General features: G+C 43.3%; 1 protein-coding gene across 1 annotated transcript in view; it reads right to left on the minus strand.

Annotated features, from left to right (window-relative positions):
• The window catches only part of EZH1 (enhancer of zeste 1 polycomb repressive complex 2 subunit), a 212,296-nt gene that overhangs the window by 102,728 nt on the left and 82,900 nt on the right, over positions 1–26,668 (minus strand). The window contains exons 3-8 of the mRNA XM_082271240.1: positions 23,703–23,831; positions 21,834–21,953; positions 15,499–15,619; positions 15,268–15,378; positions 8,307–8,471; positions 2,928–3,029 (exon numbers count right to left, since the gene is read on the minus strand). Coding sequence (XP_082127366.1) covers positions 2,928–3,029; positions 8,307–8,471; positions 15,268–15,378; positions 15,499–15,619; positions 21,834–21,953; positions 23,703–23,831 — 748 coding nt within the window. The remainder of the gene's footprint in view (positions 1–2,927; positions 3,030–8,306; positions 8,472–15,267; positions 15,379–15,498; positions 15,620–21,833; positions 21,954–23,702; positions 23,832–26,668) is intronic.

Below are 26,668 nucleotides of genomic sequence, written 5' to 3' on the forward strand. Positions count from 1 at the left end.
ATTTATTTTCAAAATTTACTCGCAAAAAATAAGAAAAACGTTTTTTTTTTCAAAATTTTCTGTCTTTTTTCTTTTTTTTTATAAAAAATAAAAAACCCAGAGATGATTAAATGCCACCAAAAGAAAGCTCTGTTTGTGTGAAAAAAATGATAAAAATTTTATATGGGTACAGTGTAGCATGACCGCGCAATTGTCATTCAAAGCGTGCGAGCACTGAAAGCTAAAAATTGGTCTGGATGGGAAGGGTGTTTAAGTGCACAGAAGGCAAGTAGTTAATTCACTCCTTTTGTCTGAGTATAGACCTATGTTTATCTCAAGCATGCTTAAGTGCCGGTTCACACTATAGCAATGTCCGACATTGCGTGTGGTCCGCACCGCACTGCTCTGCAAATCACATGCGATGTCTGTGCGATGCAAGTCTGTATGGCTGAATTTGCATCACATTCGGACCAAAGTTGTGCAGGACCATTTTTTTTGGTCCGCACCAGAATCGTATTGCATGGGTGTTCACATCTATGTAACATGATTCCTGTCCGAATTGACAGTTCGCACTGCAATATGCGAACTAATCTGGGGGTGTCATTACCTTTGTATTGACACTCCCAGCAGTTCCCATATGTCAGTGTGAACTGCCCGCGAGACAGGTGTGCGATGCGGGAACCTGCAAATCCACTGTGCGTTCCCACATCGCACCAGTGTGAACCGGCACTAAAGGAGTTGTAAAATTAGACGTTTTTTTTATCTTAATGCATTTTATGCATTAAGATAAAAAGCCTTTTGTGTGTAGCAGCCAGCCCAGCACCCCCTAATACTCACCTGAACCCCATCGCTTTGGCCGTCCGGAAATCTCCCTCCTGATTGGCTGAGACCCAGCCACGGCGCAATTGGCTCCCGCGGCTGTCAATTAAAGTCAGTTAGCAAATCAGGAGAGAGAGATAGGGGGCGGGCCGAACAGCAGCTCTGTGTCTGCTCGGCTCGGGTGCCCCCATAGCAAGCTGCTTGCTGTGGGGGCACTCGATAGGAGAGAGGGGCTAGGAGCAGCAACAAGAAACCAGAGACGAAGACGATCCAGGCTGCCCTGTGCACAACCAACTGCACAGAGGAGGTAAGTATAATGTGTTTGTTATTTATTTATTTTTTTAAATGAGACTTCAAACACTTTAAACTGTTATACGGCTTTGTGTCAATGTTAGAGGTTTGTTCCAAGCAACAACTACACTTCCGGTACAATAACCACAGCAAGTTATGTGATAAAATTATCTTTGTAATTAAAGTGAAAAAAAAAAAACATTTTTTGGACAGAGCAATCCCTGTCACATTTTTTTTTCACCATCTGTGTCTAATTGAGAAGACTTCCCTTCACTTCCTGTCCAATAGTCAAACAGGAGGTGAAAGAAAATCCCTGAAAATTAAAAGAATCCCTTGGGAACGCCCAGGTCACCGAGATTAAATGTCACCTTGGAAAGATTTCCCCTCTATTACTTTTCTGGGGAAAACTCCAAATTTGGAATGTTCTTTTACTTTCACTTTCAATGATTGTGGTAAACAGAACAAATTGAGAGGGTGAATGTCCTTAACGATGGCACAGACAGCAATAAAAACTGACAGATGTTCTAATCCATCTCCTCTCTATCCAAAACTAAAAAAAATGTTGCCTTTAGTTATACTTTAACCGGTTGCCGACCGCCGCACGACTATATACGGCGGCGGTCAGCCCCGGCCAGGCAAAGTGACGTATATATACGTCACTAGCCTGTCACTTCCTTGTGAGCCAATAGCAGACGAGCGCACGCCCGCGGAGGCGCGCGCCCGCCCCGGCTCGTTCCCTGGGAAGTCAGTGCGTGTGACCGGCGGACCCGATGTCCGCCGGTCACTCGCGATCGTCCTCCGTGAAGGGAGAAAGGCAGGCGGCTGATGTAAACAAGCCGCCTGTCATTCTCCCCTGTGTAGGAATGGTGATCATACGGTTCTACTATGTAGGACCGTTGATCACTGTTCCTACACTAGTAGCCATGTCCAATCACAGTAAAAAGCACGCCCCTAGGACACACTTAACCCCTCCTTCCCCAATAAAGTTAACCCCTTCCCTGCCAGTGTCATTTTGCAGTAACAGTACATATGTATAGCACTGATTACTGCAGTAATGTCACTGGTAACCCCAAAAGTGTCAAAAATGTCAGTCAAGGGTCCGATCTGTCCGCCACAATGTCGCAGTACCGCAAAAAAAAAAAATCGCAGATCGCCGCCATTACGCGTTAAAAAAAATAAACACCAAAAATGACAGAAATCTTTCCCTTAGTTAGTAAATGCAATAACTTTTGCGCAAACCAATCAAAATAAGTTTTTTGCGTTTTTTTTTTACCAAACATATGTAGCAGAAAACAAATTGGCCAAAAATGTTAAAAAATTTTGATTTTTACATTTTTTGGGGGGGAATTTCATATAAAAAATGTGAAAAATATTGTTATTTTTTCAAAATTTACGCTCTTTTTTTGTTTATAGCACAAAAAGTAAAAATCGCACAGGTGATCAAATACCACCAAAAGAAAGCTCTGTTTGTGGGAAAAAAAGGTCGTCAAATTCGTTTAGGTAGAGCGTCGCACGACCGCGCAATTGTCCGTTAAAGTCACGCAGTGCCGAATCGCAAAAAAAGCCCTGGTCAAGAAGGGGGTAAAATTTTCCCGGGCTTAAGTGGTCAAAGTGTTTCTAATTGTCCCATGCTGTGAGTACATCCTTCTCATGAAAGTTCCCTTTAGTTATCATAAGCCTATTTCAGTTTCAGATAGGTAGAGGCAAGCTAAATCTCCCACTAGTATCTCTAAGTTTCAGCAACTTTCTATTATCAATATGATTGGACTTCATTAATGCAAGCTGAAATGCAGGGGACATTTATCTCCTGTACTGTTATATAAAATATTTGGCCTTACCTCGTGTTTTGCTTTGAGCCGAGGTCTTCTCTTCTCCCTCAGCTCTGGACTCTGCCTGACCTTTTGATGCAGGGTTGCTTCCAGGGTTTGTCTGGGATTCACCTGCATAATTTTAAAGATGCAACCATAACTGTTACTACATTAAGGATGTATACAAGATGCAAAACACTTGCTTGGATCCCTCTTGGATCTTAAAATCCAACAAATGTTAAAGAATATAAAAATTGGAACCTGTGAATCCTCTCTGCTCAGCATTCCATAAGAGAACAGGACAAAGCTTCTCTTTCATAAACCAAGAGCTTTCCATCATGTGCTTTACATATCAATTAGGAAAGGTGTTGGTAGGTATTAGCACAAGGTTTTAAAGTAATCTTGTGCTTTATGCAGTGGAGTTCACAAACTGAAGGTACAGAGCCAATGAAATGAAATTTAAACAAAAAACCTTGTGAACAACCTAAAGTAAATAGAATTGTTTTCTATAGGGTCAGCAGCAGGTACTTTCCCACATTTCTATATTTTGTGCAAACCAATGAATTCAATAAATGTGCCGTGCTTCTCAAAAAATCTGTGTTTGCAGTGAAAACCACTTCCAAGCTATGAATAAATATATTGCGCCTTCTACATTTTATGTTATTATTATATAAACAACAAATGAAGGAGAAATAAACCCCTACCAGTATAAAAGTAGACTTTCAAGGATGTGGGGTTGTCACTTGAGATGAGCACAAAACAACAAATCATATATAAAAAGGTATATTTTATTGCACAAAAATCGTTTTTAAAAACTCAATATAAAAATACATATACAAAGAGAAGTAGCAAACCAGCTCAATGTATAAACATTATACAATATGTGAATTCACAACTAGTTATAGAGGAAACTGAAGGTGCGACGCGTTTCGCAGAACACACTTTTGTTCCCACTCCGCTTCCTCAGGGACCCTCAATATTAACTAAGTTGTCACAAAAGCTTAGAAGAAAAAGATAAAAAAACATATTATGTATATAGGATTGTATCGCATATACATATTTTCCTGACTCTGCTGAGAACATAGCTGTGCTCACCAACTCCACCATGGAGAGACCACTAGGCCATCCAAACACGTATGGTACACACTGGGGTTGTATAATGACTGTATATCCACCTGGCAGTACTGTCAGTGGCGGGACTGATGGACACTGAACCACGCTTGTAACAATCAGACGAATTTGGGTGAAAACCAGGTACTCAAGCAAAGGGGTAGTTTAAATTGCGTCACTGGAAATATTTCAGGAGACCCAAACCTATAAATAATAGTAGATAGAGCGTAGATAGCCAATGAAGTCAAACATACCATACAATCAACCCCACACACATAACAAAAAAACTTCCCCTACATAAACTAACCCCAATTGTACACCCCTAAATGACCTCATACACCATCATAACAACACAAGCATTGACCTGTCATCCCAGAGATAATGCCCCCCACCCACACAGACCACATAATCTATTGCATAATCATAATCAACAATTGCATATAGCCAACCACCTTGGCCTGCCAGGACCCCCCCCCCCCCCCCCACCCCTGACCCAGTGCCCCTCACCTCAAAATTTTACCCCAATACAGCATAACAGACATCATGAACAGGTCAGGGAAATATTTACTCGTAATTAGCATTTCCTCACAAAGGATGATCTAATCTGGAAATATGTTCACAAGAGTTGGTATATCGTAGATCTAAATCCGCGAGAGACAGTTTGGTCCACAGCCATTATTTACCTTTGGATGTTTTGGAGGGAGCCATAGGGGGAATAGGCACTTATCAGTGTGGTGGATGTGATCAGTGCCCATGGGTCAAAGAAGGAGATACCCTCTTACCTCCAAGAGGAGGTATCTTTGAATCCAAATTCTTTCCAGACTGTCAGACAGAGGGAGTAATTTATATTACTAACTGTATCTGTGGATCATTCTACATTGGGAAAACAAAAAGGACATTTGGGGGACGTATACAGGATTACCTATATTACATTCATGTGGGGCTCCTCTATACCCCCATTGGCAAACATGTAGGTCCGAAGCATAGCTACGACCCAAAAGTAATTTCCTTCTTTGTCCTTAAAAGAAATACCCCCAAATCCCAGAGGAGTTGATTTTAACAAGCAAATATTAAAACAGGAGGCAAAATGGATATACAATTTACAGGCATTTTACTCTCAGGGTTAAATACAGCTATGTCCTTTAAGCACTTCCTATAGACATTATGTAATTAGGAACCATGTCAGAATTAAACAATATGTTATGTATTGACCTTCCTTCCTGGTCCAAGCTCCATTTATATAATGTATGTTCGTCTAGTACTATCCTAAAAGAATGTTTTTTTTAAGGTTACTTATGCATGGAATGTATATACAATTTATGATTATTATCCACAATGCCCATGGGTTACTCATGGGGGTGTGATGGCTGGGGTCTTCTTCGATGGGCACTCAGGCACCAAGCCAGGATGGGAGGAAACCTTTCTTCCCCTGAGCCGTCCTGACCCGGCAGATGTTCTTACTCCAGCTGGGAATGGCGCTGTGACACGGCTCTGGGCGGTCCCGCAAAGCTTTTGTATGTGCGGTCCGCGCAGAGATGTGCGCATGCGCAGTCGTTTTGGCTCCCGCACTGGATGTCATGCAATGGGCCGGGTTATGGCCCTGTCACATCCAGTGGGACTGCGTTATATAAGGTGATCGGCGGGATTGGGCGCCAGAGACAGCTCCTAAGAGGTGGCTACCCACAAGCATGCAATTAAACTAGACGCAAAAGGTCACAATTCCTGTCTTTATTCGCTGGTGGTTGATTGCAATATCATATATGGTCATGATGAATGTGTACTTAGCAGGGAGGGGTGTGCTGAATTAGGTGCCATTGTGTATTGTTGGAGACGTGATGGGGGTTGGTTAGCGATCACCTATCCTGGTGTGCAGCATTGCCTGGGCTGTGGGACCTGCCCTTGGGACCCTGCTGGGTTTATGCATTGTATGGCTGCCATGGAGGTAAGCATGGGTTAGGGGGTATGATAGGCATGGTTGATTAGCATGAGCTATCTGATAGACTATTTGGGCACAGGGGGGGGGGGGGGGGGGAGTATGTCCTATCATTGAATGTATGCTCTGCATTTATGTCTGTTATGCTGTATTGGCAGGCCGGGTGATTGGCTATATGCAATTGTTGATTGTGATTATGCAATAGATTGTGTGGTCTATGTGGGTTGGGGGGGGGAGGGGCACTAGCTCTAGCATGACAGGTCAATGCTTGTGTTGTTATGATGGTGTATGAGGTCATTTAGGGGTGTACAATTGGGGTTAGTTTATGTAGGGGAAGTTTGTTTGTTATGTGTGTGGGGTTGATTGTATGGTATGTTTGACTTCATTGGCTATCTACGCTCTATCTACTATTATTTATAGGTTTGGGTCTCCTGAAATATTTCCAGTGATACAATTTAAACTACCCCTTTGTTTCAGTACCTGGTGTTCACCCTAACTCGTCTGATTGTTACAAACGCGGTCCAGTGTCCATCAGACCCGCCCCTGACCGTACTGCCAGGTGAAAATACGGTCATTATACAACCCCAGTGTGTACCATACGTGTTTGGATGGCCTAGTGGTCTCTCCATGGTGGAGTTGGTGAGCACAGCTATGTTCTCAGCAGAATCAGAAAATTTGTATATGTGATAAAATCCTATATGCATAATATGTTTTTTTATCTTTTTCAACTTATCTGACAACTTAGGTAATATTGAGGGTCCCTGAGGAAGCGAAGTGGGAACAAAAGGGTGTTCTGCAAAACGTGTCGGACCTTCAGTTTTCTCTAGAACCAGTTGTGAATGTACAATGGGCCTGTTTGCTTCTTCTCTCTGTATATGTATTTTTATATTGAGTTTTTAAAAACTATTTTTGTGCAATAAAATATATCTTTTTATATACGATTTGTTGTGTGCTCATCTCAAGGGACAACCCCACATCGTTGAAAGTCCACTTTTATAGTGGTAAGATTTTTTTTCTCCTTCCTTTGTTCTTTATTTCATATTAATTTCAGGATGTGGATGCTGGGACGTTGTCTCTAGAACTGGTAAACCCTAATTTAGTCTGATTAATAAGGAATTTGACTTTTTTTTATATTACATTGCATATGAAGGTCTATCTTCACTTCACACAGTATTGCATGATCACTGTGATTTGTGTATTTTATAATTTTTTATGAGAAAATTTGAGTGATTTATTAGATTGATTTTATATTTATTCATAGTTTGGAAACGGTTTTCACGGCAAAACATGGAGTTTATTAGAAGCACGATTAAAGGGATTGTAAAGGCAGAAGTTTTTTTTTATCTCAATGCATTCTATGCATTAAGATAAAATAAATCTTCTGTGTGCAGCAGCCCCCCTCTGCCCCCCTAATACTTACCTGAGCCCTGTCATTATGCAGCGATATTGTAGGAGTGTCTAAGCTGCCTGGGACTCCCCTCCTCATTGGCTGAGACAGCAGTGCGGTGTGATTGGCTCCTGCTGCTGTCAATTAAAATCATTCAGCCAATCAGAAGAGAGTGGGCGGGGCCAGGTCGTGGCTCTGTGTCTGAGTGGACACAGGGAGCTGTGACTCGGCTCGGGTGCCCCCATAGCAAGCTGCTTGGTGTAGGGGCACTCAACAGGTGGGAGGGGCCAGGAGAGCTAAAGAGGGACCCAAGAGAAGAAGCTGACAAAGGATGTTTGTTATTTATTTTTATTTTTTTAAACGAGAATGTACATTTACTTTAATTGAATTCAGTGGCTCTGTTTCATGTCTTTGCTGTGATCACATAAAACAATGTAAACAACAGCTAAAGTTAGCAACCAGCTTGGACTTTCCTCTCACACACCGATCGGGTGGGTAATAAACCACTGGGTATCCAGTGGTGGTAAAAAGAAGTAACTGGGACAACACAGCTGTCGGGTTAGGACAGGCATAGACATGAATTGGTGGAGGAAGTAGAAATATTCTACAGTACACAATATATCAGCTCAATCCTACCTCTGATCTGGCCACTATATTAATCACTCACCTCTCTTAGTCTGCTCATCCGCACATTAATTTCCTTAATTTTCATCCTCCCACTGTCTGTGACCTACATAATAATTCCACATCCATTCATAATGTTTTCTACACTCCCCCATGGCTCTGCTACAGTTGCTTTCTGCCATTTTGATTACATTTCTGGAGTACGTTTGTAGGAGCACGAGGGAGCAGCGAAAATTTTATGAATGGATGTTACTGGCAGCTTGTATCCCCTTCTGTAAATTGATCATAAATAATTAGGGGGGGGGGGGGAAGCAAAATTTAACTGCCTTAAAGGTTTCCACAAAAAGATACTGACCCTCCTCTGCTATTCTCTTCCTCTTTCTGGTCATGGGTCCATCTGTTTTCACCTCTTCTCCTTTGTTTGCCCCTGGGTCAGCATGGACGTTTTCCCCCTCATCTGCATATTGAAGAAGAGCGTCTACCAATTGCAAGAAGATAGTATCATCTAAGACACCGGCACCTGCACAAAAAAAGTAAGTCAGCACTCTCTCATAATTTAACAAAATCATATATTATTAGTAGCAATCAATAAGTCATTACAGTAAAATGAAAAGGTATAAAGATTACATTTTCCAGAAGATATGAGTAATAACTGATAAAGACCTTTTCTGGCAGCACAGTGGCTAAGTGGTTAGCACTTCTGCCTAGCAGCACTAGGGTCGTCTGTACGAATCCCAACCACGGCACTACCTGCAAGGAGTGTTCATGTTCTCCCTGTGCCTGTGTGGGTTTCCTCCGGGTACTCTGGTTTACACCCACACTCCACAAACATGCTGGTAAGTGAATTGACTTCTGTCTAAATTGGCCCCTGTATGAGTGTGAGTTAAGGACGTTAGATTGTAAACTCCTTGAGGGCAAGGACTGATGTAAATGTACAATTCATACACTATATTACCAAAAGTATTGGGACGCCTGCCTTTACATACACATAAACTTTAATGGCATCCCAGTCTTAGTCTGTTGGGTTCAATATTGAGTTGGCCCACCCTTTGCAGCTATAACAGCTTCAACTCTTCATGGGAAGGCTGTCCAAAAGGTTTAGGCATTTGTCTATGGGAATGTTTGGCCATTCTTCCAGAAAATCATTTGTGAGGTCAGGCACTAATGTTGGAGAGAAGGCCTGGCTCCCAGTCTGTGCTCTAATTCATCCCAAAGTTATTAAGGTCAGGACTCTGTGCAGGCCAGTCAAGTTCTTCCACCCCAAACTCGCTCATCTATGTCTTTATGGACCTTGCTTTGTGCACGGGTCCAAATCATTTGGTGGACGGGAGATTATGGTGTAGGGTTGTTTTTCAGGGGTTGGGTTACAGTGAAGGGAACTCTTAAGGCGTCAGCATACCAAGACATTTTGGACAATGTCATGCTCCCAACTTTGTGGGAACAGTTTGGGGTTGGCCCTTCCTGTTTTAACATGACTGCGACCAGTACACATTTAGTCTGTATGAATTCCAGCAAGCTGTCGGCTCATGTTCGGCCGTTGGGTAGTAGCTAAGGGGTAGTGGGAGTTGCCAGGAGCTGTCGACATCATGCACGCCCTTAGCTGCTACCCAGCAGCTGAACATGAGCCAACAGCTTGCTGGAATTCCTTACGGACTTTATGGAATTTACTTGCTGTATCCAAGACATGTTAAGGCAATTATTGCCACCACTTTCAATAAATGTTTCAAATTTTGATGGGCTTCACTATGGGAGTTTTTCTTTTTTATATTTCTTTGAGCCACTGATAGGAAACCCACTGCTGACGTACTGACTGCTGCTCTCTGTTGGATGATCAGTTGCTTATGCTTTGTCCTGGGCGTTTGTGACCATTAACATCTATGGTTCTGCTTATCCAGTAAGAGGCGTAGGTCAAGAGGGTGCGTCTGGTGGCAAATCCCCTTTGTTGGTTCACATTGTTGGTTTAGAGCATCCTGCCCTGATAGCCAGGTGGCCCTTGAACTGTCAGTGGGGTTAGCTATATATTCCTCCTACAACCTACGGGTCTGCTGAGTCAGCTGCTCCTCCAATGGTTTCATATTGGACTGGACATTTTTTATATGGGAAATAAAGACGCCTCTAAGAAAACACTTAAAAGCATCCCATCGAATTAGGACATTATTGTATGTATTGTTATCCTCGAAAAAAAGTTAAATTTGGGTTTGAATATCATTATCTGCTGGAAACTGCTTCAACCAAAAGGCGTTTAACCACCATGGGGCTCTTACAAGATTGACCAGCGGTCTAGCTGTAATCCACATCACCAGTGGGGAGTGATCTGACACCCCTCTCTGTGCATATTCTATCCTATTCCCCAAGGAGAAAGCAGACCCAGTTCCCACACAGAGGTCTATATGCGACAGAGTGGAGTGGGTTTTATAAAAGCAGGAAAATTGTATTGGGATATTTTATGCGCCACATATCCACCCAGCCCATCTCCGCAATAAAGCGAGAGAGAGCTGTGCCCCAAGATAGGGTCGGCATAGGAGATGGGGGTGTCTATGAATTCTAGGGTCCAGGATGCCATTAAAATCTTCCATCACATAAAGTGGGGCATCAGACTTGTCAAGCATGAATGAGACCAGATTCCCGCAGCACCACAGAGGAGAACAAAGGAGAACAGAGGAGGAACATACACCACCATCAACACACAAATAACCGTTAACAGTGTGCAGTGTAAAAACACATAACATCCCTCTGGGTCAACCTGTGACTGATATTCCCAGAAGGCAAGTGACCTTTGCACCAAGAAACTCACCCCCTTAGAGTGGGAGGTGTGAGTAGAGTGGTACGCCCAGCCCACCCAGGAGTATCGCAAGCAGCCCAGTGATTCCCCCCGTAAGGTGTGTCTCCTGCAATCCAATAATTGCAGGGTGATATTTGCAGAGCACCGTAGACAACATGGTTCTTTTCAAGGGGTTACCAAGTCCCCTAACGTTCCACAAGACCACTGGGACCTCAGCCATACTGAGACACATAGTTATATCTTGACAGTGTAACTAGGTAGCTGGGCCATGCTTGACCCGGGAACTGTGTCGCAAACCGTCTCCTTGAATAGGTAATCCTGGGCACACCACTTAAACTGTGAAATTTTTGTGTGCGACATCTCAAAACAAAAATCAGTAGAAAAGAAGAACTTATTCAAAAAGGCACAATGGTGCCTCAACACAAACCAACAGTCAAGTAGGTATCCAGACTCGACCAAACAAAAATAAATCTTTAACTTGGGATCATCCCACCGTGCACACCCTGCTCCATAGACCACTGCACACTAGAAGCAGAATTGAGGGTAGTCAAGTAAAGCCATTAAGGGTGTACACTGCAGGGAGCTTAGCCAGTCTTAGATCATAAAGAGAAGAAGTGTCCCCGGCCAGGGTGACCACACGGAGTAGCCCAGACAGCTGGTTAGGCATTGCCATAACAGGTTGGGGAGTGTTGGGATCATTCTCAGGCTTACAGATCCTTCTTATTGTGCTGCCGGAGTGAAGGCTCATGAATATCCAGCCAATCCGCTGCCTCAGCAACCGTATTATAAAACTGCGCCCAGCCTTCGGCTGGCACTCTCAGACGGGCTGGGTATAGCATAGCGTAGAACAAATCTCAGGCGACGTAGCCTCTGCTTGACATCCATAAATTTGGAGCGCTGTCTTTGCACTTCCGCTGAGAAATCAGGATAAAAGGATACCTTAACTCCATTGAACCAGACATCAGATCTCTCTCCCTCGCCAAACGTAGCACCTTTTCCCTTTCTCGGTAGTGGAGGATATGTGCCAGCATAGGCCTGGGGGCATTATCCAGTAAAGCTCTAGAAGGGATGCCGTGAGCCCTTTCCACCGCAAAAAGAGGGGAGAATGCATCTTTTCCAAATATGTCACGGTGCCACGATTCCACAAATTCTGTAGGGTCTCTGACCTCCACTTTCATTGGTAATCCCACTATGCATACGTTATCACGTCTCAGTCTGTTTTCAATATAATCAGTTTTATCTTTGTTTGCATGCGCCAACCAGGTAGCAGACCGGGATTAATTTATCAGGACTGGTAGCTTATCTTCTATGTCGCTAATGCGGCTCTCTGCAGCCGTGGTTCTTTCACTAATTTTTTGTAATCACTTGCCTCAGAAGTGCCACCTCTTCAGTCAGCCCCCACCCCCCAGGCGATGCTTCACAGTGTTACCAGATGCTGAACATTTATGCAGCCTGCAAAATGTGGTTGCTTATCCCCCATCTGTAATTCTTCTGCATCTGTTAGTTGGTCCAGATCCTGTATTAACATGGATTCAGCTCCCAGACCCTGTACAGACTCAGTATAGGCAGCCATAAGTGCAGAGCTCTCCCCTTCTTCCTCCTCTTGTCCCTGTAGCTCAGTCAGTTTCCTGGCATATAGAAGTATATTCCCAGCATTGTCCTTACCTGAAGGATGCTGGAGTTTACTTTTGGCTCCTGTCTCTTTAGGCTTCTCCATGCCTGGTGTCACACGCTGAGGAGTAGCTGATCTGGTGCCATGTTGGGCCTCTGCAGCCACTGTATCTTCTCTACTCTTCCCTACATGCGGCACTGGAACAGGGATCATCCGGGGATCTGCTGCAGCCATTCGTAGCAGTATTAGGGGTGGATCCGGCTGGGGAAAGGATCGTTTACAGGATCTTGTGATGGAGCTCCATGAGACCGATCCGCTCACATGCCCTGTCTGGCAACACCCCATTATGAGTCTTTTGAACACGTTTTTGGAAAATGTGAAAAGAAAATAGAAATTCACTTTTTTTGCACGTTTTTATGGCACTGACAGGCGCTGATGAGGATCCACTGATAGGGTGGCACTGATGAGCACTCACTGATAGGCACTGATGAGCACTATGGGCACTGATGAACACTATAAGGCACTGTAGTGGCACTGATTAGCAATCACTGAAGGCACTGTAGGTCACTGATAAGCACTCATTGATGGCACTGTGGGGCACTAATGAGCACTGTAGTGGCACTGTAGGGCACTGTAGTTGCACCGTAGGGCACTGCTGAGCACTGTAGTGGCACTGTTGGCACTGTGATGGCACTGTAGGGGCACTGTGATGGTACTCTAGGGAACTTATTAGCACTGTGATGGCACTGTAAGGCACTCGGGTTTGTCCCAGCTAGCATTGCAGCAGTGTTTCTCTCTCCTCTTACTGATACAGCATGAGGAGAGGTGAGAGAAACACCGCAGCAGCGCGAGCTGAACTGGGCATGATCTTGGTTTGTTGACAAGTGATCGCTTCGTCATTGAATGGAGCGATCACACGGTAAAGGGTCGCTGTGATTGGCCCTTTACCATGATCCGTTGGGTCCAATCACAGACATTTCCGGGGAGCGCACAAGAAGCGCAAGCATGGGAGGCCATCATATGAAAGCCTCTCAGAACTAGCCAGCCGCGATATAGCTGTCATTCGGCTATAGCGCGGTCGGCAAGTGATTAATACTGGGTGTTCTTGTGCCCATAACAACTAGTCTGCTTCATTATTTCATCATTCTTCAACAGTTTCCTTTGCCAACCAATTAGCCGCTCCCTTTTAAAATGTTCATACAAATTAGAAAATAAAAAGAAGTAACTGGCTTCCATGGAAGATATGGGGGAGGGGAGGGATTTATTAAAATTGGAGCAGCTGTGCATGGCAACCATTCAGCTTCTATCTTCAGCTTGTTCAGATAAAGTGGTTGTAAACCTCAGACATGAAATATGAAGAAAGCATATCCCTCCATAGTGTGTATTTGTCTCAATACAGATCACTAAGTATAATTTCTGTGTGTTACTTTATTTCTCTGCTATAAACATGAGTTACTTTTGACAAGTTTTAATGACAGCAAGAGAAAAATGGAGACAGGGAAGGGACGTCCAGGACACAGCTTGAGCTATGTTCCTGTGAGAAGGGGGGTCTCAGAGCTCTTCTCACTGATATAAATTCAGCTCTCCACTGCCTGCTTTTCAGAGCTATGAGATCCTGTGTAAATTCTGGACTTTGAATGGATGTAGGGAAAAGACTGCTCCAGATAACCAGGTACAACCTATTTTTATGTGTAGGAAGATTTGTTTCATCTCTGTTTACCACCTGAGCCTAGTCACTTCACTGGGTATATGTAAGGGTTTACAACCACTTTAAGCTTGGCAATGAAATACAGAAGATGACTGGTTACCATGCACAGCTATTCCAGAACTCACAATCTCATTGTTCTTTTAGACCCCGTTCACACTGGGGCGACCTGTCAGGCGACCTGGTCACCTGACAGGTCGCCGTAGGTCGCCTGCCATAGAGAAGCTGTGGATCCGTTCTAATAGGAGCGACACAAGTCGCTCCGAACTTAGAAAAAGGGTCCGGAGCTTCTTTGGGGCGACCCGGAGCGACCTGCATTGACTTCAATGATATGAAGTCCATGCCGGCCGCTCCGAGGTCGCGGTGCGAGCTGCGCACTGCGACCTGTGAGGACGCCCCGGCAAGTAGCGTCGCCCCAGTGTGAACGGGGTCTAAGTCCCTTATTTATAAAAGAAGTCCATATATAACAAAAGAACAAGGCACATAAAAAGCAAGAATTAGTTATGGAGGTGTTCCAGTAAACAGACTGCAAGGATAGTGTGCAAGGATAGTGAGGCACTAAAGCTATGTAATTGGAGGAAACGATAACATTAAAAATACTGTACATATTTGCATACAAATTATGTAGCTATGGGAACGATCATTTAAAGTGATTGTAAAGTCAGGTTTATCTTACCTTAATGAATTCTATGAATTAAGATAAAAAGCCTTCTGTGTGCAGTAGCCCCCCTCAGCCCCCCTAATACTTACCTGAGCTAATCTCTACCCCGCGATGTTGCAGGAGTGTCTCGGCTGCCCGAGATTCTCCCTCTTGATCGGCTGAGATGGCAGCGCGGGGCCATTGGCTCCTGCTGCTGTCAATCAATTACAGTGAGCCAATCAGGAGAGAGAGGGGGCGGGCCGGGCTCAGTGTCTGAATGGACACAGGGAGCTGCAGCGTGGCTCAGGTGCCCCTATAGCAAGCTTCTTGCTGAGGGGGCAATTACCAGGAGGGAGGGGCCATCAGCAGTAAAGAGGGAACCAAGAAGAGGAGGGTCCAGGCTGCTCTGTGCAAACCATTACACAGGGCAAGTAAGTATACCATGTTTGTTATTTTTAACAAAAAAAAAAAAAAACAAGACTTTACAATCACTTTGAGTTTCTACATTATATGCTGTTAGCAAACTAAACCAGCTGCATTTTGCTGAAGCCTTCTTCAGGAAAAAAAAATTGCAAACCTGTTTTAGCCGAGTTGTTGGGTCCTGTAGGAAAAGAATGCCCACATGGAAACATTCGTTCTCGGTCACGTAAGCTTGGACTTGATGCCATTGTAGATGTCAAATCCATGTCTATGATTGGGCAAAAATAAAAGGCTGTGTAATTAGATAGGAAGAGTGACAAGTTGTAAACAAAGTGAACAATCTAGAAACCCAGAAATCAGAAGTGGCCAAGAACACATCACAACCAACCTTCTTCACCATGCACCTTCCCGTCATAGTTATTGATGAGCTCTTCAATGAAGGTTTCATCCTCCTCTTTGACCTCATCCCCCATGTAAGGGATGTTACACAGAACAGTTTCATCCTCCACCTCCAGACAAAAAGACAAGTAAAGGCACACTTAAAACATAAATCTAAATTAAGGACATAACTTCCTTCAACAGCATTAATAAAAGGATTGGGGAGATTGTGATGTGTAAACAATGTTGACTTCTATGATCAGGCTCAGGTGATTTTTTCAGCAAAAAGGGATTAGTCTGGCTCAGGCTGGTTTGATCAACCAATAACTCCTGAAAAGCCCAGGGTGCTGAAATGAAGACTTAGGGCTCTTTCACACGGGCGTTCCGATCAGATCCGCCTGTCAGTTTTTTAGGCAGATCTGATCGGATGTCCCATTCAGCCCTATGGAGCAGCAGATGTCAGCGGTGACATGTCCGCTGACACCCGCTGCCATCCGCATCCGATCCTGTCCGTGAAATCTGGACGGATGGAAACCCTATTTTCCATCCGTCCTGGGGATCGGATCGGATGGGATCAGATGAGAGCGGACAGGCGGTCTGCTCTCATCTGATTCCCCATAGAGAGCAGCGGGGCTCTGACACCTCCCTCTCCGCACACAGTGCGGAGACGGAGCCGTCATCCGCCGGCTCAGCGGGGATCGGCGGATCGATCCCCGCTGAGCAGAGCACGGTCCGCTTCGGGATGCGGACCGTGTGAAAGGGGCCTTACTCTACTGATAATAACTAATAATTAATTCACCTATATTGGATTCTCTATATATTTCTGGGAAAATCCAACACAATCAACACAGGGCATGTGCAGACTTTAAAGAAGTTGACAGGTGGTATACCCCTACTTATGTTTTAAAATACTGTATTGTTCACTGGCAGTAGCTCCTTGTGAGTAGTTCCCTCTGTTTGGGTGTCAAAGATTCTCTTTTAGGATAAGCCAGCCTTCCATCAGAACAGAGTCATGGAAGTTATTTACATGTAAACCTTAAAGTGTATCCGAACCCAAGAACAAAAATTTTAAGTATTTCAGCTCATGGGTCTTTAGATGTGGTGGTTAAATTAGTTTTCTTTTTTTTTTTTTTCACACTTTTTGTTCATTCATTTTTACCTGGTAATGCTGCCATTATCACACTTCCTGTCCAAGAATGACAATCATACTGAGCAGTGTTGCCCCTCTAGGACAAGGAGTGCGTTAGGACTAAATAACACGTGTTATGGAGAAGAGAAGGAGATGTTATGTAGTCCTAACAGGGGAGGTGTTTTGTAGTATATGAAGATAGCAACAATGCTAACTAAATAGTCCAGATTCAGTGAGCACAGGAATGATGCATCTGTTTAAAAGATTTCTGGCTGGGCAACCAGTTATTTTTTTTACGTGCAGAACAAATATAATAAAGCTTTCAATGGTATATTTAACATACCAAAAGGAAACAAATAAAAAAAAAATATTGTTAGAGTTTACATGCACTTTAATGTAGGTCTGAGCGGCCAACCAGAACTTAATGGAGAACCCCCATAAACTGTGACCATGAAACTGAAGTTTCATGGTACTTAACAGTACTTCAACAAACTATTTTATCAGCTGTACTGGCCAACTTAAATTAAAGCAGGTTTTTTTTCCCTTAATGCATTCTCTACATTAGGGTAAATAAAAAAAAAAAAAAAATCCTCCAATATCTGCACCACCACTTACCTTACTCCTCCACCGATCCAGTGCTGTCCTCTCTTTAGCACCACTGCTCCCTCTTCCAGTCTCACAGGAGACTGAGAGCTGTGGGAGATATTGGATCCTGCTGCTGTCAGTCAAATCCGAGTGGGGAGTGTGGCCGAGACAATCTACCGTATTTTCCGGCGTATAAGACGACTGGGCGTATAAGACGACCCCCCTATTACATGATCTACCGGTAATACTTATACTTAGGTTACCTTGGAAATATTATACTGGGCGTATAAGACGACCCCCACATTTTTGGGGGATTTTTTTGAGGTTCAAAAGTAGTCTTATACGCCAGAAAATACAGTATGTGTGTCTATAGACCCATACAAACAAAAAACTCTCTGTGCAACCACCCCAAACATAGCTCAATGGGCAGTCCGCTGGCACTTGATAAGTGATTCACACCCTTAGGCTAGATTCAGACCAGACATGGTGGAACTGCATTGGGCAGCTATTCCAGCGCAGTCCCACCGTATGGACAAGGCAAAATGCCTTGTCTCCTATGTGGCCAGTTCACACCACTGCATTGTGGTGTGCTGAAGAAGAGTACTGAATGCAGCGCACTGTGTGGCCAGCAATTGAACTTTATGAGATGTCTGTGTGACATCTCAGTAAAGTTCACACAAAAAAAAAAAAAGGAAACTGTGCGATCCGCCAAGCTCAAAGAGTATCATCACTGCACTGATCTCAGTTGGATAGCACTGCACATCAGCCACGTGATTAATTCCATCCATCAAAAGAGGTACTATACTCCAACCGGTATAGGAGAGCAAGCTGTCCCTCTCTGCAGAGCTCGTCAGCCAGAAGGTGCCGGTACAAACGTAATGACATCAGCGAAGCTTTTGATAGAATTAAGTCTTTTACCCATGCTATGTTTTTGTAAATGTACTATGTTAGCTCTGCGGTTGTGACCCTTGAATAAAACAGAGAGCTCTATGATTGCCTTATTACATATTTGGCATGTTCAGAGGAGGGATATTTGGGTAACCCTGTGTGACATTACTTCTGAACACAGATGCAGAGGAACTTAGCCCTCTTTCTTTACCAATGGCTGTTAGACCTTCTGAATTTTAAGTGGTCCTTGTTCAAGGTGAGTGTTTTGGTTGGCATGAGGTGAAGACGTGAATACATGCTGGTGGCACTGTACAAAGGTTTTTTGAAGATCATTACCAGGTGGCTTAATGTTGTGCAAATACATTGGACTATGGGACTACACTAACATTTCTTGTATGTTATACTTTTTTTTTTTGCATTTGAGGTTTTTTTTTTTTTGGTGTTTATTGATTGCTGTGTTTTTTTTTTAAAGAAAATTTCACTTTTCTGTTTACATGTTGCTGACTGCTTTTATACAGAATATGAAGGTATGCACTTTTCCGGAATTTTCTCATAGAGATTGAACATATTTTTGGGATAGCACTGTTCTTTTTGCAGTTATAGACCCCCCACTGCCCGGTTCAACTTGCGTTGAGGGAGCACTCGTAAGATCAACGAAAGGACATCGCTGGTGAGGACTCCAAAAGAGCAGATAAGGGACCACTCCATGCAATACCATTTCACAGAGCAGGTACAGTTGTGCTCATAAGTTTACATACCCTGGCAGAATTTATGATTTCTTGTCAATTTTTCATAGAATATGAATAACACAAAAACTTTTCTTTCACTCGTGGTTAGTGTTTGGCTGAAGTCATTTATTATAAATCAACTATGTTTACTCTTTTTAACTCATAATGACAACAGAAACTACCCAAATGACCCTGATCAAAAGTTTACATACACTGGTGATTTTGGCCTAATAACATGCACACAAGTTGGCACAAAGGGGTTTAAATGGCTATTAAAAGGCAACCATCCTCATCTGTGATATTGCTTGTAATTAGTATGTGTGTATAAAAGGTCAATTAGTTTTTCTGGGCTCCTGACAGACCCTTGCATCTTTCATCCAGTGCTGCACTGACGTTTCTGGATTCTGAGTCATGGGGAAAGCAAAAGAATTGTCAAAGGATCTGCGGGAAAAGGTAGTTGAACTGTATAAAACAGGAAAAGGATATAAAAAAACATCCAAGGAATTGAGAATGCCAATCAGCAGTGTTCAAACTCTAATCAAGAAGTGGAAAATGAGGGGGTTCTGTTGAAAGCAAACCATGGTCCGGTAGACCAACTATAATTTCAGCCACAACTGCCAGGAAAATTGTTCGGGATGCAAAGAAAAACCCACAAATAACTTCAGGTAAAATACAGGACTATCTGAAAACATGTGGTGTGGCTGTTTCAAGATGCACAATAAGGTGGCACTTGAAGCAAGATGGGCTGCATGGTCGAGTCGCCAGAAGAAAGCCATTACTACGCAAATGCCACAAAGTATCCTGCTTACAATGCGCCAAACAGAACAGAGACATGCCTCAAACCTTCTGGCACAAAGTCATTTGGAGCGATGAGACCAAAATTAGGCTTTTTGGCCACAACCATAACAGTTAATAAGGCCTATGATGAAAGGTACACCATCCCTACTGTGAAACACGGAGGTGGATCGCTGATGTTTTGGGGATGTGTGAGCCACAAAGGCACAGGAAATTTGGTCAGAATTGATGGCAAGATGAATGCAGTATGTTATCAAAAAATACTGGAGGAAAATTTGCATTCATCGACCTGGAGGCTGCGCATGGGACGTACTTGGACATTCCAACATGACAATGATCCTAAACACAAGACCAAGTTGACCTGTCATTGGCTACAGCAGAATAAAGTGAAGGTGCTGGAGAGGCCATCTAAATCTCCTGACCTCAATATCATTGACCCACTCTGGGGAGATCTCAAAATGTGCAGTTCATGCAAGACAGCCCAAGAATTTACAGGAACTGGAGGCTTTTTGCCAGGAAGAATTGGCAGCTTTACCATCTGAGAAGATAATGAGCCTCATCCACAAATACCACAAAAGATTTCAAGCTGTCATTGATGTTAAAGGGGGCAATACACAGTATTAATAATTGGGGTATGTAAACTTTTGATCATGGTCATTTGGGTAGTCTCTGTTGTCATTATGATTTAAAAAGAGTAATTACAGTTGATTGATAATAAATGGCTTCAGCCAAACTCTAATGGGTGAAAGAAAAGTTTTTGTGTTATCATTCACATTCTCTTAAAAATGGGCAACAAATCATGAATTCTGCCAGGGTATGTAAACTTATGATATATTGCGGCAGGCTGGTCCTCCTGCGTGAACCGACAAAGCCCTCCGTCGGTCCTGCGCCTGCAGCTAGGGGGCAAGCGTGCGTCGTGGCGGCGTGCTCCCGTTCCCACTCGGCAGCGGGGACTCCGATGCACAGGGCTGGTGGCTCCGATTGCCGCCGGGCACCCGCAATCACTCCCCGCTGAGAGAGAAGGATGGTCAGCTATTGTAAACACAGCTGACCGTTCTTCTCTCTGGAATGATCACAGAGCACCTGTAATCCTTCTATATAGGATCACAGGTCTCTGTGATCATTTCAAAAGCCCAACCCCCATACAGTTAGAAACACTCCCCTAGGCTTACATTTAACCCCTTGATCACCCACTGTTTTAACCCCTTCCCTGCCAGTGTCATTATTAGAATAACATTGCATATTTTTAGCACTGATTACTGTAGTAATGTCACTGGTCCCCCCAAAAGTGTCAAAAACGTCAGTTAGGGGTTTGATCCGTTTGTCGCAATGTCGCAGTCCCGCTAAAAATTGCAGATCGTCTCCGTTACTATTAAAAAAAAACAACAATAAAAATGACATAAATCTTTCCTGTAGGTAGTAGACACAATAACATTTGCGCAAACCAATCAAAATACGCTTATTGCTATTTTTTTTACCAAAAATACGTAGCAGAAAACAATTTGGCCTAAAATGTTAAAAAAAATTTGATTTTTTAATTTTTGGGGGGGGGGGAATGTTATATAGCAGACTGTGAAAAATATTGTTTTCTTTTTTTTTCAGAATTGTCGCTCTTTTTTGTTTATAGCGCAAAAAATATAAATCACAGAGCTGACCAAATACCAACAAAAGAAAGCACTACTTGTGAGAAAAAAAAGGACATCAATATTTTTTATGGTACAGCGTCGCACGACCGCGCAATTGTCTGTTAAAATAAGGCAGTGTTGAATCGCAAAAAACGGCTTGGTCATTAAGGGGGCAAATCCTTCTGGTCCAGATGTGGTTAAAGCTAGTGTCATGTGTGAAAATATTTTTATTGGAGATATTTGTGAGATTTTTTTTTAAAATGAAGCACCCAGAACCATGTAGCAAGTGAACCTTTGGTACAGTATAAAGCCCCACTATTTTCATTGTTAAATCACACATTTACATGCAAGACTCAAGCAATTAATTTAGGCAAAAGGCAAACTGATGCATTAATATAAATAATGTAATTGGTGAAAAACATTTTATGAAGTCAAGAATGTACACATATTTAAATAAATTTGAGGTGACACATTAGGTGTTTGGTAATATTTCATAGGGTCATCCCTAAGAATTTAAAACTAAGCAGATTGAAGGACTGACTGGATGGTCCATAACATAATTACACACATAAGGATAAGAAGTCATACAACATACCATGAAGTTTTGCTGCAGGGGTGACCAAGAGTACATAATGGGAACAAGTGCCACAGTGTTCAGAGACATTGTGAATACAGTTTGAACAGCAAATCCAGGAAAGCTACTTTCTACAGTGCACTAATAAAAAAAAAAATAAAAAAAGCAATGTTACCATTACTTGAACTCCAAAAAGACTAACAGTACAAATTAAAGTGACAATAGACAGTAGCAACAGTACTAATTAAAGTGTTGACTATAGATAACTGCAACAGTACCAAATAAATTGACCATAGTGAATAAATGTAATTAGAAAAGAGTAAGTCCTTGTTCACATGGGCATAATTAAGCAAATGCCCATGCGAGGCCCATGTTTACCAAGAAGAGGATGCACAGGTGTATAGCACATCCCTGTGCAGGCAGTCTGCTTCCAATTTGGCAGAAGTGCAGGTCCCCTACACAGGCAGTGTGGGTTCAGGGCCGTGCAGCCGCACCCAAATATTGAGCTCTTCTCTTAACATAACTGACTGGCTCCTTATGCTGCTTTTCCCTCCTGGCTCCCGGAACTCTGCTGTGCAGGACACTACAATAGGCTGGTGACAAGCCAAATTTGGGTACTTACATTGCTGACATTAAAAAACATACATTTAGCAAAGTAATCGTCAATACAGTGCTGCATTAAAATGTATCTTTTATATCTGCCTGGAGTTAAAGTATAATTGAAAGGCAAAACCTGTTTTTCAGTTTTGGATAGAGTGGAGAAGGATTAGTACACTTGTCAGGTTCTTATTGCTGTCTGTGCCCATTAGGGAGGTTCACCCTCCCTATTTGCCCTATTTACCATTACCACCAAAAGGGAAAGAAAATCCCACATTTTGTGTTGTCCCCAGAATAGGAATGGTGGGGAAATTTTCCAGTGGGGACACTAGTTCTGGTGAACCTGATGACAACCAGGGAATCCCAAACTTTGGGGGAATTTCCTCCCACTTCTTGTTTTTCTTATGGGAGAGGAAGTGAAGGGAAATCTCCCAAATGAAACATAAATGGTAAAAATATACCTGGCAAATGTTATAACTAGGGATCGACCGATTATAGGCAAAGCCGATATATCGGAGGCCGATATGCATTTTCCCCGATATAACAGAATCGGCCCCTGAGGTTACCGATATTGCCGATATTCCAGGAAAGTGCTGGAGTGCAGCTAGAGGCATCACCCTGGTACCAGTATCCATAGCCGACGGTCGGCTGTCTTGTAATGACAGCCGATGTGGCTGAGAAGCCGCTCGGCTGCCATTACAAGGAGCAGGAAGGGGACAACCCCCCCCCCCCCCGCCACCTTCCGCGGCTCGCCTGGGTCTCCCGTCCCACCGGGAGACCCGGGCATCCTACATTGACGGCTGCCGAAGACCCGATCAAAGCCGCATTCGACTCTGATTGGGTCTCCATGTAAACACCCGGAAGTGACATCACTTCCGGGTATTCGGCACCATATTAAAAGAAATGACAGCATTCAAAACAGCCAAACTTGGCTGTTTTGAATGCTTTTAAGTGCAGAGGAGAAGTTTGGGGTATTTTAGACCCCCAGATCCCTCCACAAAACAGTACCTGTGACAAATAAAAAATAAAATAATTTTTTTTTTTTTAAATGTCCAAAAATATCGGCCAATATCGACCGATACCGATATCCGATGACCAAAATATCGGTATCGGCACTAAAAAAACGATAAGTAACCCTCCCTTACTCCATCCAAAACAAGTGTTACCTTTAGTTCTACTTTAACCTTTAGTGGGAAAAAAACATGCATTTCCTTGAAACAAACAGGAGATTGAAATATCCCAAAAGCAAAGAAGACAATAAGAACGACCTGTATATAAATAAGAGGCGTTTACCCTTTTTAGAAATGGGTGACCACTTGAAGGCTTCATCATCTTAACTGGTTGCACTCTTAGTTTCTCCCACTCTTCGTTTAACATGTTTGTTCGGTCTTTAGCTTTTTCCAAATTCTTCACATACAAGGCCTGTAATGTGAATGGCAACACCATAAATTTACACTAACAAGTATGCATGCATAAAAATCAAGCAAAATTGTAACTTTGTTTTTAATTCTGGAGGAATAAGCTGCGTAGAGCATGCTGCACCACAATACTATGTTTGTTTATATCACTCCAGTGAAATTCCTCATTGTGCTGTATCTAAAATCCAACTGCCATATGTAACAGTGTGGATGTCCTTATCTGAAACCACTGATTTCTAGAGATTTAGGATCCACCCGACGCACTGCAAATTCAGCACAGCCTGTTAACTCACACACGGTCAGCCAATGACTGACTATTTCCTCTGAAAAAAGGTTGTTCCGATATATGAGGTGTGTCCAGAAAGTAATGAGAATGATATTTAAAAAAAATAAATAAATAAGGCTTCTTTCACACGGCCGCTCCACTGCTTTAGTCCGCTGCGGGACTTTTTTTTTCATGGAGCGGATGACATTTGTGTCATCCGCTCCGTGAGCCCGCATATCATCCCATCCGTTTGCGGATGATATGCGCACATAATGTAAGTATATGGCATTGCGGATGTCAGCGGATGACACCGCTGACATCCGATTTTCCTTCCTTTCCGTTTTTTATACGGATGAAAAAATAGGGTTCTGTTCCGTTCCAAAAAACGGAACAGAACTGAAAGGAGGAAAATCGGATGTCAGCGGATGGTATTCCGCTGACATCCGCAGTGCCATTCACTTACATTATGTCCGCAAAAAAATAGGATGATTTGCGGACACACGGAGCGGCCGTGTGAAAGGACCCTAACTAAAAAATTTTACAATTGAACATTGTTTCCTTTAAAGTATGCACCTTGTGAGTGTACACAATGCTTCCAGCGATTTTTCCATTCTTTATAGCATCCCTAGAAGTCTATAAGTAGGATGGATTTCAAAGCCTGCGTAGTGGCTCCTTGGACATTATCCACACTACCAAAATTATGTCCTTTCAAACCCTTCTTCATCTTTGGGAACATGAAAAAGTCGCAAGAAGCAAAGTCAGGGCTCTAGGGTGCATGGGGATGCACCATGATGTTTTTCAGCCAAAAAGTCTTTGACAGCCAAAGCACTGTGACTCGGTGTATTGTTGTGATAAAGGATCCAAGTTAAGCTGATCTTAAGACAAACACAAAAAAAAAAAAAAAAAAAAAAAAAAAAAACTTTGTCTCAAGCAACCAAGAACTTTCAGGGAAAATCTTTGATTCACAGTTTGAACAGTAAGTACAGATTCCTTATAGAAAATACCACATGAATCAAAAAAAAAAAAAAAAAAACAATGACCATTGATTTGACTTTTGGTTTGCTCATTCAAGCTTTGTTAGGACAAGATAATGTGGGTGTGTGCCATTCTGAACTTTGTTTCTTTATCTCAGGATTGTACTCAAACACCTAGGATTCATTTCCTGTGATCACTCAGCTCAAAAAAGCAGGCTCCTTTTCCAAACGGGTAAACAGGTCTTGGCAAACAAGTTGACAGTGTTCCTTCTGATCAGGGGACAAGATCTGCAAACACTTTTCTTATCTTTTTTTTTGAAAATTCTTTTTATTGATTTTGTCAAGTGCAAAACAGGGCCATAGGGGCATACCCCAGCCAACAACCACAACACATTAAAAACACAAAACAAAACACAAACAATTGGAGGCCACTAACAAGGACCTCCCACACAAGAACTGCTCAGTACCCACTATATAGTTATAGCTTGTGAAAAACGGTAGAGAAACAAAGTCAGGAAACCTTATCATCTCTTCCCTCGTGGTTTACCCTACCGGAACCTCAGGCGTGCCCGGCTCCGAGTCCCGTTCATCTACCGTAGATGTAACCCATACCTGCCAGACCTTTTCATATTTCATAGGGCAATTTCTGGAAATATACGTCGCCTTGTACAACAGCACCACAGCATTAACCAGTCCCTTCCAAAAGCCCATGGTTGGGGGGAGGTGCGATCTCCACTTGAGGACTATCGCCTTCCTTGCATAGAACAACAGGATACCTATTAGGGTACGTGTCACCCTGGCAAGTCGCCAACTGGTCTACCAGGCCAAGGAGACAAACCCCCAATTATGGCAGAAGTCAGGTCAGAGACGAACCGTGTCACCCCCAACCAATAGGAAGCGATCTGTGGGCACTCCCAGAAAATGTGGGAGAAACCCGCAGAATCGCAAGAACATCTCCAGCAAGAAGCTGAGACACTGAGGTAAATACGATGTAACCGCTGAGGAGTATAATATATTCTATGCAAGGATTTTAAATTGAATCAAAACATCCCTGGTGAAACTAACTGTCCCACATATCCTCCCAGTCTTCATCATCCAGTCCCTCCTCCTACAGACACCACACCGCCCGCAGACCAGCCAGCCCGGCGTGAACAGAGGCCAATGGGGCCCTGTAAATGGTGGACAGCGGTTTGTGTAGGCCAGGGTCCCACAGTTGGGATTCAAAGTCACTGCGCTCCAGGCTAGCCACAAGAGTGGCGAACTGCGCACGGTAGGCATGGCGGAGTTGGAGGAACCTGAAAAAGAAGGAATTAGGAAGCTGAAACTTCGCTTTGAGATTGTCAAATGTGGCCAGGGTGCTGCCAGTGCTAATATCTGCCAGAGTCTTAATGCCCCTGGTGGCCCACAGGGCGGGGTCCGGAATAGATTGGAACTCAGCCAAGTGGGGGTTGAACCAAAGTGGGGTGTCCGGAGAACATTGAGCCCTTTTCTGCTCGGGCGCAACTACCAGCAGAGTCCACACCCTCACTACCACCCGCATAGCCGGAGTCAAAGTGGGATACGAAACCCTCAAGCCCCTGTAGAGCGCGTTGTAAGAACCGG

The sequence above is a fragment of the Pelophylax lessonae genome, assembly GCF_965119305.1.
Source record: "Pelophylax lessonae genome assembly, chromosome: 11".
Taxonomy (NCBI): Eukaryota; Metazoa; Chordata; class Amphibia; order Anura; family Ranidae; genus Pelophylax; species Pelophylax lessonae.